The 14,892-nt window shown below is 51.6% G+C and overlaps 6 protein-coding genes across 6 annotated transcripts; 5 read left to right on the forward strand and 1 right to left on the reverse strand.

Moving 5' to 3' along the window:
* Positions 1–362: 362 nt before the first annotated feature.
* Positions 363–1,919, forward strand: N7474_002862 (uncharacterized protein; the record flags this gene model as incomplete). Its single annotated transcript, XM_057194277.1, has 1 exon — positions 363–1,919. One exon carries the CDS (start codon positions 363–365, stop codon positions 1,917–1,919), a length of 1,557 nt encoding a protein of 518 aa, XP_057055632.1.
* Positions 1,920–2,118: 199 nt separating this feature from the next.
* Positions 2,119–2,662, forward strand: N7474_002863 (uncharacterized protein; the record flags this gene model as incomplete). Its single annotated transcript, XM_057194278.1, has 2 exons — positions 2,119–2,209; positions 2,337–2,662. The coding sequence occupies 2 exons, from the start codon at positions 2,119–2,121 to the stop codon at positions 2,660–2,662; spliced, it is 417 nt and encodes a 138-aa protein (XP_057055633.1).
* Positions 2,663–3,548: 886 nt separating this feature from the next.
* N7474_002864 (uncharacterized protein) lies at positions 3,549–4,778 on the forward strand (the record flags this gene model as incomplete). The annotated part of the gene is made up of 1 exon (XM_057194279.1): positions 3,549–4,778. One exon carries the CDS (start codon positions 3,549–3,551, stop codon positions 4,776–4,778), a length of 1,230 nt encoding a protein of 409 aa, XP_057055634.1.
* A 262-nt stretch (positions 4,779–5,040) lies between these two features.
* Positions 5,041–6,270, reverse strand: N7474_002865 (putative G-patch domain protein; the record flags this gene model as incomplete). Its single annotated transcript, XM_057194280.1, has 2 exons — positions 5,041–6,087; positions 6,163–6,270. The coding sequence occupies 2 exons, from the start codon at positions 6,268–6,270 to the stop codon at positions 5,041–5,043; spliced, it is 1,155 nt and encodes a 384-aa protein (XP_057055635.1).
* Positions 6,271–6,740: 470 nt separating this feature from the next.
* Positions 6,741–8,479, forward strand: N7474_002866 (uncharacterized protein; the record flags this gene model as incomplete). The annotated part of the gene is made up of 3 exons (XM_057194281.1): positions 6,741–6,962; positions 7,021–7,371; positions 7,439–8,479. The coding sequence occupies 3 exons, from the start codon at positions 6,741–6,743 to the stop codon at positions 8,477–8,479; spliced, it is 1,614 nt and encodes a 537-aa protein (XP_057055636.1).
* A 3,618-nt stretch (positions 8,480–12,097) lies between these two features.
* N7474_002867 (uncharacterized protein) lies at positions 12,098–14,712 on the forward strand (the record flags this gene model as incomplete). Its single annotated transcript, XM_057194282.1, has 2 exons — positions 12,098–12,241; positions 14,659–14,712. 2 exons carry the CDS (start codon positions 12,098–12,100, stop codon positions 14,710–14,712), a joined length of 198 nt encoding a protein of 65 aa, XP_057055637.1.
* Between the last annotated feature and the right edge of the window lie 180 nt (positions 14,713–14,892).

Genomic DNA, 14,892 nt, shown 5'->3' on the forward strand with positions numbered 1-14,892 from the left:
ACACTAAGAAGTGAAGGAGGAGCAAAGAAAGAAAGAAGAGCGAGACCGTCGTGTGCCCGAACCAGGTGATGGGCGATCGGGTGGGATTACATCAGTTGCCGGATTACTTCATCTTTCATATGATCTGAGGGATCCCCGTCTTTACTAGTGTGTCGATCAACACCAATCCAATACATACTTCATACGTGAAATCATCATTGCATGCTTTCAGGAAGAATGTTCAGAATGTTCTTCCTGAGGCTGTGACGGTGATGGTAAAACGGGAAGGCGGTCAGAGGGGGCAGTTTGGGGTAAAAAAGTTGTTTCGGGTGTCTCGTGTGTCTGTCTCCCACCAGCCACACCATGCCAACACTTCCCCGGCGATGACAGAAGCATTAACCCGGCTTCATATCACCCCTCTCACCCCAGAGATTCTGCCGTCGGTGCTACCCGCCTCCCTCCGACAGTCGGCGACAGATATCTCCTTCCATTCCATCCCCACGTTCCTCGAGAACAGCTACGGCTACGTCACATTACCAGCCATGGAGGCAGAGAAGATCAAGAAGAAGTTTAATGGCTCGATTCTAAAGGGCAAAAAGTTCAAGGTCGAGACAGCTCGGCCGCAAAAAAGACACCGACCGGACGAAGAGGCCGGGGCGGAAAATGACTCGAAGAAATCCAAGAAGCGCAAGTCGGAGGATGGGGTATTGGATGGGATTGAGCTGCCCGCAGACCGCAAGGTGAAACGAGGCTGGACGGAATCAAGCACTGCGAAGAAGGAACGACGGATGGCCGAGAAAGACAAGGAGAAGAAAAAGAGCAGCAAAGACAAGAAGGACAAGACGCAGGCCAAGTCCAAGTACACTGAGAAGCCAGAGTGCCTATTCCGCACGAAAATCCCACCTAATCGATCTGGCGATGATGCGGTCGACGGCAAGAAGGCCAAGAAAAGGAAGCAGTCCTCGCAGGAATCGGTTGTCCATGAGTTTGCCAAGACGGTCGCCCAGCCTAGTTTCTTGCGAGATGCAAAGGAGAGTGCAGCGCCTACGGCTACATTTGAGGAGGGAAAGGGCTGGGTGGATGCAACGGGGGAGGTGAAAGAGCCCGCCAGCGAGAAGATCAGGAAGGCCAATTATCAGCCGGGCAAGGTTGCAGGTGCTAAAGAGAAACGGAGTGCCGGCTCAAGCAAGAGCAAAAAGAAGACCCCAGCCAAATCAGAGCCATCTGAGGAGTCATCTTCTGAAGACTGGACCTCCTCCAGTGGCTCATCGGATGAGAGCCCTGACTCGGAAAGCGAAGATGATACGCCTAGCTCATCCAATGCGTCGTCGGCATCTGCTGCAGGGGAGACAAATGCGAAGCCTGCTGTGTCTTCCAAGCAGGATGTAGCCGGCGCTACGGAGACTACTCAAGAACCAACCCAGGATGAACGCTCCGATGTACCCACACACGAGGCAGTTACTTCTGCCAAGGAAGTTCACCCCCTGGAAGCACTATTCAAACGGGCCGGCCCGCTTGCATCTGATGTACCAGCTGCTCCAGATGCCAGCGCCGGTTTTAGCTTCTTTGGGAATGACGACATCGAGTCTGAAGAGGAAGAGCCACGGGTCACCGAGCCCCAGACTCCATACACCAAGATGGATCTCCAAGCACGAGGCTTACGGAGTGCGGCGCCAACACCAGACACGGCAATGCTTGGTCGACGTATGAAATGGAACGACTTTGATGAGATGGAAGACGAGGACCAGGACGACGTCAACAATACCCCTGTCGCCAAGACCCGGAATTTGGAGGCTCCTCAAGAAGACACCGAGTTTGTGAAATGGTTCTGGGAGAACCGTGGTGAGAATAACCGGGCGTGGAAGAAGCGTCGGCGCGACGCCGCCAAGGAGCAGCGGCAGCGGGAGAACCGGAAGAAGGGGCTGAAGGGCAAGTCCTGATTTTGAGTAATGGGTGCATGTACATATTCTGTAGCGTCTACCACTCATACTACTACATGACTATAGTTATCCATCACTGGTTCTTATTCTCGATTCTCAGTTAGGGCTGGTTGCGCGGTCACCTGACCCGATAACGCCGATAACAGGTCAATGGCCGCGAGGCTCTTCACCAAACCTATCCATCATCCCCTGTTGCAAGATGGATCGCGCCACGTCATTACAGGGCAGCAGTCGGCTGCTGCTGCTCCTGCTGTTATTCCTCAGCTTTGTATCGTTGAGTCTTGCCGGCTGTGAGTAACCTCCGCTCCACGAGAAAGAGAGAGCAGCACGAGTCCGATCCTCAAAGAAACAACTCCCAGAAACACATCCACCGCTATCACGCTACAAGAAAAGCCACTGACCCATCCCGTTGAATAGCACCCACCTCCTTCTGCAAATGCACCTGCTTCTCCAACAGCACCATCATTCCTCTCGATCCCGCCAAATCCACCAGCAGCTCTTCGGCCATCGACAACGTGCTCCTCAAATACCGGCATCTCAGCGCAGGCACGCAATCCGACCACATGGAAGAAGCCGCAACCGAGTATGAGAAGCGTACCGCATCCAAGTACCGGCCACTGACCTGCAACGACTGCAACCGCAAGTTCTGTCTGGACTACGAACTGCCTACCTGCAAGGGTGCCAAGGAGGAGGATGTGTTTACCACGTGCTTTCGTAAGTGGGGGTTTTGCAGCAGGAGGTGATCGTGTGGATGCTAATGGTGATTTACTTGACTAGAGCGCGATTCGCAGAAGGATGAGGCGGTGGTGTTTATTTTCATTATTGCGACGGGGGGTTGGTTGCGTGGGCGGCGCTGAGGCCGTGGATTGAGAAGTGGCTCGAGGTAGGTCTTTGGTCTCACTCTTTATTTTGCATTGATTGATCTCTAATTGTTATACCTGTCAGGCTGCGCGCGAGCGGAGATCGTATATCCCTGTAGCTCAACCGGAGACCCGGTAGTTTGTTAGCTAATTCTGTATATGCTTGGCACGAGGATGACCCAATGAACATATTTACATCCGTATTCTACTGTGTATACTGCGTACACTATCACCAACCAAATCAGACTACTGAGTTAGTGATCATCCATCACACGGTGTGCGGACGCGCAGGCTCCCGATTGGAATACGAACCGAATCTGGCCCCGATCGCGGTGTGGAGCAGGACCAACAACGTCGGTGGTTTCGTGTTTCAGAATAACCGGGCCGACCGGACTGACAGGAAAGATGGCCATGATGATACTGCTGGGCAGGAGAGAGTACAGTAGGGAATAAGGGCTCGAGAAGCATAGTAAATAGTTGACGATGCGCCCAACATTCCACGTGCAGTGATCTCATCCGCGATCAGACCGTCGCCGTTGGGAAACCGGGAATGATGTATTCCTGCAATTAAAGTCCCTCTTCCCCTCCTGGTCATCTTCCTCTTCTTCTTCCCACACACTCTTTTTTCTCTTCCTTCTCCCCCATTCACTCCTTCATTCCGATCGGGGACACACAGTCGGTAGTCACCTAACTACAAATCCAAAGTGATCGCCCATTCTAATAATACCAAACCTGTGGCGCACCCGTTCTTACTCCACCGATCACCGCGATGGCCATCTTCGACGCGGAAAAGCGGCCTCGCGGACTGCGCATGCCGTCGTTGTCCGCCATGAAATCCGGCAACGCGGCTTCCAAGTCACAATTCACCCTACATAGCATGCACAGCATGCACAGCAAGAAGTTCTCCGAGCTCTACGAGAACGACTTGCCGGCCATTCCTCCACCTCACGCCGCAAACATTCACGATTCCTCTCCGCCACCACCACGCCCGCCTCCTCCACCCAGCAAGGAACTGCCACCAACGCCAGGGGAGCAGCCACTGCCCGCCGCGCCGCCGTCGCTGCCAGAAAAATCCATGAGCCCGCCCGCTCCCCCTTCCAAGACCCCGCCGACAGGTCTGCGATCTGCTAATGCGCCCGCTCGCAAAGCGCCGGCTGCGGGTAATGCGTTCGCAATTGAACAAGCTGCTGCTGCTCGTCCGCCGCCTTCACGTCCAACGCGATCTACAGATCGTCCAGCGCTGGAGACCTCTCCACCGCTCCAGCCACAATCGGTGACCCTCTCTCCCTCTGCGAGCGAGCAGTCTGTTCAGTCGGTGCGCGCTGCTCCGTTGCCACCTGGGCGATCTACAGATCGACTTACACTCGATTCACCGTCTCAGTCAAAACCACTGCCGCAACCGCAATCGCAATCGCAATCGCAATCACAGTCGCAATCGCAATCCCAGCCACAGCTACAAACACAAGCGCAGCCAAAGGCAAATCCACTGCCTCAGCCGCAACCCCGAGCGCAATCTCCACCAAAGCCACTCCCCCAGCCGGAGCCTCAAGCTCAAGCGCAGCCGAAGCCACTCCCCAAGCCGCAACCTCCAACACAGTCGCAGCCCGCGAAACCTGCTCCCGCGGAGCCACTGTGTAGCGGCTCTATTACAGCACTAGAAGACTTCAATCTCTCCCCCGAGGCAATGGGAATGGGCGACCCATTTGACAGGACATCAAGCGACGAACCAGGCCCTGTGCCGGACACGCCGCCCGCAGAAGTGGAGATTCAGCCAGCACCGTTGAAACCAGTGCATTTCCTCTGCTTCCAGGAGCACCGCGCCATGCCCGTGTCCCAGAACGGGTGGCATCCCGTGCCCTGTATGGCGTGCCAAAAGCGAGACACAGAGATCCGGCATCGCTGTGTCTTCTGCGATCTGCGTATCTGCGAAGGTTGTTACAAGAAGCTACAGCAATGCAAACGGAGGTCGTTGCAGGAGATGATGGGTAGCTTGCATTGATTCGTCTTGCATCGTTTATGCTAACCAACCCAAGGAATGGTGGGGTGGAACGGGGTGGGACTTGCGGCGTCTTTGTGGTCGAGTGTTCATGTTCAGGAGCGGAATGGGATGGGGCCTCCAGGTCTATGGCGAAAGTGTCAGTTATGTCTTTATTTTTCTTTTGATGATACCAGGAACGTCCGTGTACATTATGTTTACCCCCGGATGGTGACAAAAACATCGCATGGCATCGTCTGCATGTCTTTAAGGATATTCCTTACATTCAATCATGATCCTCCTCTGTGAGGCCAGGACAGCCCTCCAGCTCCTCATCCGTCTCGTAGCGATACTTACACCAGAAGCAATATCGATATGTTTCGCGGAGAAAGACAACCAGCTTCTGTAGCTTCTCCGCAGGTTCCAAGGCATTAAAGGCGTCCAGCTCTGGGTCCTCCTCTTCGAGTTCCTGCTCAAATGTAGCGGTTTGGGGATCGAGCCGAAGGCCCAATGCTTTCTGGTCATCTCGTTCGAGAGTGTCGTCGTCGTATGTGGGGAGGCGTGGATTGGGGAAGAAGGAAGAGGGCAGCGAGGTTTGGAGGGCGTGCCGGGCGTGGATATCGCGTTCGCGCTCTTCTCGCTCTCGTACTAGGCCGCGATAGAGTACATTGAGCTTGGCAGTGGGCTTGACGCTTGGTTTCTTATTCTTGGTGTGCGATGCTTCAGGTGTGGCGTGCTCATCAGGACGCCTTGCGTCATCCTTGGCTCGACGTTTATTCCCACCGTCGTCCTTGTCGTCGTGGCTGTCGTCTTGCCCGTCCTCGCTATCCCTCTCTGCTGGTGGATCTGACGATATTGGCTCCCCCGCCGCCTCGCCGTCCAGCCTCTCCGCCACCTTCTGCGCAGCACGCACCTGTGCCTCCGTCCGGCGCAGCTCACGCTCCTCCCTAACACGATCACGATAATCACCTTCCTCGCGCTTGATTTTCTTCACCGCCTCAGCGGCCTCTTCCCTGATCTTGCGCTTCTTCTCGCTATCCAATCCAATGCCGCCGCGATCCTCCTTGAACACGAGATTCAGCGGCTCCGAGCGAGCAGCGCCCAGACCCAGGCCCGGCCGCGTGCCCTCGGACAGCGGCGGGGTATCTTCGGATGCAGTGGTTGCTGTCTCGCGTTTGCCGAGTGATTCGCCGGGCTTGAACCCCAGCTTCGCCATCATCTGGAACCCCTTGTTGGAGGGGTCGAGCGTGCTAGTGGCTAGGGCTTCTTCGCGGCGGGCGGCTTCTTGCGCGGCGCGCTCGGCTTTAGAGGGGACTTTGGCGCGGGCTTCGGACTATTGAGGGTTGGCGAATGATCAGCCACTGTCTGTGTGTTGGTTGTCGGCCCTTTGAGCGGGACAAAAACTCACCTCGCGTTGTTGGCGCCGCTTCCGCTGGGTAAAGGTTTCTTTCTGCTGCGCGGGCTCCTCGATTACCATTGACATGTAGTCGTCCTCTTCATCGTCAGGGGACGGCATTGTGATGTGGGTGGTGGCTGTGGCAGTTGTGGTGGTTGTGAAGAATAAAAACGGAAGCAACAGAAAAGATGGTTTTGCGGGGAAGTAAAGTGGATCGGCCCTTGCATCACCTGAATTCATCACTAACGCTCACTAGGTAGCCACAAGATAACAATCGGAGGTATATTTTATGCCTGAGATGATTGAACCCCCATTGCTTGATTGAAGAAGACAGAAAGAAAACAAGCGACATGAAAGATGACGTACAAAAGTGGATGATCAACATGGATGGCCTAAACGACTACCCAAACGAGGCTAAACGAATCTCCGCTCGGAGCCTTCTTCTATGCCCGAGATTGAGGGATGGATGTAACAGCGACCGACTAGTTAGCTGCGACATTCCGCGGTTAACTGGTTAAAATGCCCCTTGGTCGCTTTGTCGCTCTGTCTCCTTCCTATCTATATTTATCCATCCGGATACCCTGTACAGCATGGCGCTCGCTCGCTCCATCTCTTTGTGTCTCTTCCTCTTTCTGGTCTCGGTGCAGGCCACAGTCGTCAATCTAGGCTATGCCAGCTACAAGGGCCGCTCGCTGTCCAACGGCGTCTCGCAATGGCTCGGGGTCCGTTTTGCCGCAGCGCCCGTCGGTCCTCTGCGCTTCGCAGCACCGCAGGACCCATCCAAAGAGGCCGGAGTCCAAATAGCAGACCAGGTAAGACATCAATGGATTGTTTATCGTCACGTCTTGAGGCTGATTCCGGCTTTCGTAGCATGGGGACCTCTGTATTCCCACTGCGGAGTATCCGATCCCAAGTGGGACCTCGGAAGACTGCCTCTTCCTAGACGTCTACGCCCCCACCGGGGCAGCCAGTGCCGCTGCCAAGCTGCCGGTCTTTTTCTGGATCCAAGGCGGCGGTTTTGCGGCGGACTCTAACCCGAACTACAACGGGTCTGCCCTGATTGAGGCCTCGGATAAGAACATCGTCATCGTCACCTTCAACTACCGTGTCGGTCCCTATGGCTTCTTGTCTGGTAAAGAGGTCCAGGAGGGCGCAAGTCTGAATAATGGTCTGAAAGATCAACTCAAGGCACTGGAGTGGGTGCAAAAATATATCAGCAAGGTATTTATTTACTTGGCGGTTCTCTGTTTCACCATGCCCAGCCTTAACTAATTTCCTCTATATATAGTTCGGCGGTGATCCCGACCACGTCGTCATCGGCGGTGACAGTGCTGGAGGTGCATCTGTAACTCTGCTGCTTTCTGCCTACGGTGGTAGAGACGATGGTCTGTTCCACGCCGCCGCCGCGGAGTCGCAGAGCTTCGCCACCATGTTCAACGTGACGGGCAGCCAATTCGCATACAACAACCTCGCCACCCGCACAGGGTGCAACACGAGCAAAGACAGCCTGGCATGTCTGCGCAATCTGAATGTGACCGCCCTGCAAAAGCAAAACATCAACACGCCCTTCCCCGGTGCCCCTGGCTCGCCGCTGTATCTCTACGGCCCCACGGTAGACGGCGACCTGGTGCAAGACGACACATACAAACTCTTCGCGGAGGGCAAGTTCATCAAAGTCCCCGTGATTTTCGGCGACGACACAAATGAAGGTACAATCTTCGTCCCATCGAGCACAAACAGCACGGGCGAAGCCGACGCATTCATCAAGGACCAGTTTCCCGCCATTACGCAGTCGCAACTCGCAACCATCAACAAAATCTACCTGAACTCGTGGCAGACAGAGACATTCCCCAATGCCGGAATCTACTGGCGCCCCGCAGCGACCGCCTATGGTGAAATGCGGTACATCTGCCCAGGAATCGACATGTCATCCATCTACGCGGCCGCTGGCGTGCCGAGCTGGAATTACCACTACGCCGTGCTAGACCCGGCATCCGAGCGCGCGGGCTACGGCGTCTCGCACACAATCGAGACAAACGCTATCTGGGGACCAGATATGGTCAGCGGCACGCCGCCTGCGTCGTACTATACCACCAACGCGCCAATCATCCCCGTCATGCAGGGATACTGGACCAGCTTCATCCGGTCGATGAACCCCAATACGCATCGTGATCCGTCTAGTCCGGAGTGGGAGACTTGGGGACATGGTCAGGATGCCTATCGGCGGATTTTCCTGCGGACGAACCAGACGGGTATGGAGACTGTGCCGATGGATCAGCGCAAGAGGTGTAAGTTTTTAACGGGCATTGGAGGGCAGTTGCATCAGTAGATGAATTCTATATCCTCTATTTATGCCCAACTGGGCCGTATTTGGGATGGTTTGAAGCGAGGAAGGGGGTATCAGTATATAGCCAGTGGTATGGGTGTCCCAGCTACCCTTACAGCAAAGCACTGCACATATTGCACATACACACAGGATAATGTCTGGCGCCCGTGACTTGCTCTTTCCGTTTTAGTGCTCACCACTTGTTCCCTAAGTAGAACTAAGCATGGAGCTGAGCGGCCTGATCTGCTCCCGAGTTAAGCACCCACTGACTGCTTAGCTAACTATTCATGAAGAAATCAGATTACTAACGACGATCCCAGCACTGGACGGACGAAAGAGTCGAATCAGATTGTTGGAATTAGATGACTCGTATTGCGGATGTTGAAAGTATTAACCATAGTTCTTGACCAATAGCTTATCCCCGGTTCCTGGAATAGATGCACTGCCAACACAAAAATAGCTGAAAGTATTTTCTCTAGACGTCAGAGACCTTGCCTTCCAGTGAATCTATGGTCTATCTTTTTATTCACAGCTCATCATATCGGGGCGCTATCTCCATGATGAAGCAGCCAAATGAAGCACTATTTCTCCCTTGGCGCCTCTTGCCATAATATTATCTCGATACTATCATTCAGCCCGACGACGTGAATTGTCGAATCGCCCAGCAGGGGCGACTAGCGATCCGCCATGTCTTGGACCAGGTTCTTTCTTTTGGTAGCTTTTCTGCTATCCCTATATCTGCAGACAAGCAGCCTAGTGAACAGGAGCAGATTATATTTGACAAAAGTCTACTCAATAGTGTTGATGTCGATGATCGAGGTTCCTTCCTCGGCTGGCTTAATGGGACTGCGGAGCAGTGCCATGAGAAGTGGTTGACGTGGGGTGAACTTTAGTTGATAGGTTTCTGAATATCTTGAAAAGCAATATAATAATAAATATACCTTCGCAAGTCCTTCATTTATGCCTGACTCCAGGGTCGAGTGGCCATGGTCGGACGACCGCGGTTCGAGGGACAAAGACGGAAGTCAAATGAGTTTGGGCCAAGTATCCCAGATACCTCCCTGACCACGACCCACCGTTCGTCCCAGGTGGACTTTGGGCCGGGGCCCATGATCCATCTGGGCCAACCAGTCCGTCATCTAGCAGCCAGGCTGGCTTTCCGGCGGCACTGGTCGGTCAGCCTGCCTACGCTCTTACTTACCAATTATTGACTATATTCATGACAACAGTTAGAATATTCTGCCTCGATACTTACTTGGGGATCTCCTTGAGCCCATTTTCGTTATGATACGATCTTTTGGCAATCAGTGTCCACGATAGTTTACTTCTACAGGTCTCCGCTATAATGCCTGCTCTTGGGATTTGTCTAGCCTTTATTTGGACCATGGCGAGCCGAACGAGAGACGCGACCATGTCCGCGTCCAAAAAGCCTCTGGTAGGGAACGCGAAATTCCCGATCCAGTTGGGCGATTTTTGCTTGGCTGCGATCATGGTCCGCTTGTAAGACGTGATTCGTTCTATCCTCAGTATCGCTAGGATTTTCTGACATCGTTGGTTGTTGGGAATAGTAAGTAGAAGTTAGAGCAAGGAGGAAATGTTATCATTACACTGGATATTTGATTAGACTGTGGAATGAGGGCCCTGGCATTTGGAGGCGGGTATTATCTGTCGACACAAGAGAGTGGAGTCGACGAGCCAGTCTGTCGGTAGACAGATGCACTCTTCCAAGGTCCATGGCTGGCTTGTCCACAGGTTAACGAGACCAATGAAAATGCGGGGAAGATGGTAAGGCTATAACAAGATGCGGAGTGGCGTTCGCATTCAGGTTTGATCGGTCCTGACTCTCGGGTCAGGCTACTCTGGTCGCCTCTTTAAACTTTGTACGTGGCCTAGATCCATTAATTAACTTTATTGGAACTTCTCGAAAACTTCTTGAAGATGGCTGGGTGGCGTGATCTCTTTGTAGCCTCAAGCGTTTCATATATTCATATATTCATATATCTGCTTTATTGGTTTGCTCCGCCCGTCCCCTACTTGTTACCCATGATAGGGACGATCATTCATAGCGATAGATTCCTGCTTCTATTGCTTACTAGAATGCAACACCCTGAAAAGAGTGATGAGTTCTTGATCAAAAAGGATATTGTCCGAGAATGAAGTTGCTTACACTTTATGGGTTAACCGCCCTGAGCTGTTTGGCTGCAGGTCAACTGTTTCCACCACAATATCCGCAGTGTGCTGTAAGCCCCATTTCGAGCACCTCCCCGACAAAGACCTTTCTCCTAACTCTTAGATTCACTTTAGCGAGATTGCACAACTGCGTTATCAACGCAGTTCAACTGTATGGCAGCAACGGATGTCGCCTGCCTTTGCTCTGGCGAGATTTTCGCGGCTCTTTCCGCATGCTTTCACGCTGAGTGCACTGTTTTGGAGACATTGGGTGCTTCAAAGGTCAGAGCCCAGACATGGTGTCATTTGCCAGCCACCGATCATGGGGATATTCTGGTGATTATTGTGTCGATATGCGGTTTTGTTTCGACTGCCATTATGGCTGTGAGAGTTAGCGGTCAGTATCTGCGGCGCAATCGGTTAACGGTCGAAGATTATCTCATTATAATAGCATGGGTGAGCCTGCTTTACCTTTATCTGGATGGTTGGAAGTATATTTTATGCACTGATATTGACAAAGTCCCGTTTCACAGCTAGTTGTGGTCAGCCACGTTACTATTGCTATTATTAGTAGGTGGTAGCCAATCGCTCCGAATAAAGAGGAAGTATTGACTAACCTTGGCCACAATTAGTGTACAGAGCTGGCGTGGGTAGGGATATGTGGGATATTCCGCCAGAGAATATCTATTTCAACATGAAAGTCAGCTGCAACCCTCCTTTCTGAGTACAGTCAGTGCTAATATTTTTACTCATTCCACAGCTATTCTTGGCCCTCGAAATAGGTTATCTCACAGCCATCTCAGTGACGAAGATATCCATCCTCCTATTCTATCTCCAGTTGTTCGTATATATACCAGCAGTTATATACACTTTCATTACCTTGACAGCATTCTACAATGTGGCGTTTGTGCTGGCTCGCCTTCTCTCATATATCCCTCTGGCCGGTGCGTGGACCGCATGGGACGGCACTTTCACGGGCCGCCACATCAATGTTGATGCCCTGTGGTATGTGGCTGCAAGCCTCAATATCATCTTGGATCTCAGCATTATGCTTCTGCCGTTGTGGCAATTACAGAAGTTGCAGATGAGTCTCAGAAAAAAGCTCCAAGCCGGCTTGATGTTTATGGTTGGGGTCTTGTAAGCAAATCCGACCTTCGGCGATGTGTTTGCTGGTGAATTGACAAGGTCACTAGTGTCATTTTTGTCTCCATAATACGCATACCAAACCTGCACAACGCCACCAATGCAGTACACCTAATGAAAGCGGACGCTATCGTCGCTCTCGGCTGGTGGAGTACTGTTGAAATAACTGCGAGTATCATGGTCGCTTGTATGCCGAATATACGTTTGTTTGTTTTGTACTTTATTCCCACTGCCCACTCGCAAGCAGGCAGCGGCCACGACTCTTCCGAAAGCCCTAGTCGACTTGTTCGATGTAACGGCACAATCGCTATGAACAATCTGCCCTGTGACAAACGCAGGGGCTTGAACATTCTCGCAACAGATTATGTGTTGGAAAGCTCCTCATCAAACCAGGGGTTGACGCATGAAAATCTGCCAAGAGCGTTTGATCAGGAGAGTTCACAGATTGGCACTGTGAGTAATTGTTAGCAGATTCTTTTGGCGAGGATGCCCTATCTTTCTTTCCTTCGCAATGTTATTCTCCTAAATACTGCGACATAATTACAGGTTGATCAAGTTTAATAACCTAGATCATTGCTAGTGTTTATAGAATGGCCAGACTGAGCCAGCCCAGTCTATACTAGAAGCTATTAAATGGCAAGTTGAGAACCCTAAAAGGTAGAAAACTATAGTAATCAACCCGGCTATTTGCTAAGGCGGTTAGATCGGATAAAATGGCATATTATCATGTGTTTATAGGGTAGTCAACTTTCGCCGCTTGATCTATCCTAGAAGTGATGAAATGGCGGCTTGAGGTTTGATTAGATGTAGTCAAATTTAATCATCTTACTGATGGCTTCAGAGACAGGATGGTGTATTGGGATATAATGAAAAGGAATCCCGATTTGGCCACCTTAAACATTTTCTAAGGAGGAATAGGCTGATTGGATATGTTAGTTTAACTACCCTAATAAAGTCTAGAAATAGAGGAATAGCGTGGTCTTACGTACCTAAGAGGTGATGAAATATGATCATTTTAATAAATTTGAGGTGATGAAATAGTCAGTTAAGATGTGCTTAAAGGGAGGTCAAATTTCGTTATGGTTCATTACTACTGATGGAGAAGAGGGAAGATCAAATCATTATTACTAAAGGAGAAGGTGTTAGTATCCATCAAATTGAGTTGACAAAAGACATCACCAGGAGGATTGTAATATAAATTATCTGAAAGGATACTGTAGTTGCCAGTAGCTGATGAGGGTAACCAGCGTCATACGTTCCGCTCGCTCTAATGAGGGAGTGACTCGCAGCGCGGAAATTCTTCTATGTCGTCTCATTCGTAACATTCGCCGGAGTCTCTGTCTAGCCTGCAGCCTGAGCACCGTCTGCTCGGGGTCCCGAGCTTAAGTGGGGCAATGTTGTGTAATATGTTAGTCGAGACGCGATCTGGGGTCGATGCAGAGCGGCGACGATCGAGGAAAGGAGGTGTAAGAAAGTGAGCGTTACGTCAATTCTCACCGTTCCGGAAAACTTGGATTCCACCGAAGTGGAGCCGGAGGTGGGTTGTCAAGTGTTGAAAATCACAAACATTTGGGCGTCTCATGGATCTTGTGCCATTTGGGTTGAATGTGCAAGGACGATAACTTGGGATCATTATAGCCTTATCCTCTTACCTGCTGGCTCTCATGTACAAAGGTCCCTGCAGATAGATGTTTTCATCTTCCTCTTTCATGCCTTTTTTAAGTGAAATATGGTTCTTAGTCTTTACACTTCGCGCTCTTGATGCTGGGTTAAAATTGTATTGTGGCTCCTCTTATGTAGATGCAGCGATATGCCCCGGATCTGGAGGAGCTCGAGCCTCTCTCTCAGTGGGAGGGATGTGGTCCAGACCGACGGCTTTAGCGCTCTCATCCACTTCGCCAGACTCCCCCTGCGTTCTGATGAACCAATGGCTTGGATACAGACAAAAACTGCCGAGAATCGGAAGATTCCGATACCATTTTCCCGGAATGCATCTTGTCCGTACAATGGCAAATCAGACGAGATCCGCATGATACTTTTGGAGCCACCCAAAGTGATAGAAGGTCACTGGTGCGACACGCCGAATATCAACATCGCAAGCCAGACCCTCAGCCAGCTGCGAGTGGGCGACCTCGCAGGCAGAGAAAGATGAACTGACCATTGAATCGCTCGGCAGCCACGTGCACACCCCAGCAGTCACTAATAATGAACAGTGGCCGACCGCTGTATGAGTTGCCTTCGACCTGGACTAGTTACAGTACAGTTATAATATGCACAGGCAGTTGGGAATTGATGTCGGACCAACAATATACCATATATTCTAGCATGTAGAGGATGCAATGGCAAAGTGATGATCATGTCTAGTTCTGCTTATCCTGGGGATCCATGCTATCTGACTTTGCCAAGCTCTTAGGGGATTCGTGATATCCGAGATATCAGGCCCAAAGACTGGGGACGCCGATTAACTAAAGTGCCCTCGAGGATTGATGGTGGCATATTTCCTTCAAACTCCAGTTTCTCAGTCGCGTTTTGGTTGGATGATGGCATACTAGCAAAATATGTGGCTCTAGCGGCGACTCCGAAATAGTGAAGCGGGCATCTAGAACCTTATCTCACTGGCGACAACCTTGCTGTCGCCGATATGCGGAAAGTCACGCCAGGATCTTGTGGGCCCAAGTTCCTGGCATGGCCAGAAAGCAAGCAAGGTGTGTAATAGCCACACGGAATTTGGTGATATCTGCTGCAGGGGCCGAGACGGGTCGCCCTCCGTAACTCGAGTCGCTAATAGACTTCCCAGGAACATGTCAGCCATGTATGATAGAACGCCCCAGGAAAACGGCCAAGCAAGCAGCATATTTTAACCTTTCTAGACCAAGCCACTATCTGTTGGGGATGACCAGTCATCGGGCCAGCATCTGCCATAGCCTACCTTCCCCAGTTTCGCCACAGGTGGAGGAGTTAGCTTGGCAAAGCGTCTCGTACCCGCCCCCCTAGCGGAAGTTCTCCGAGCCCTAGCTGCTGTAGCTTGACCAGTACTCGACTCCAGTGAGAGGTTAGGATGTATCTCGACCAAATGCACTCGATCTTTGAATGCTCGCTTCCAT

The sequence above is a fragment of the Penicillium riverlandense genome (genome assembly GCF_028828495.1).
Source record: "Penicillium riverlandense strain IBT 135883 chromosome Unknown utg000002l_segment0_segment0, whole genome shotgun sequence".
NCBI lineage: Eukaryota > Fungi > Ascomycota > Eurotiomycetes > Eurotiales > Aspergillaceae > Penicillium > Penicillium riverlandense.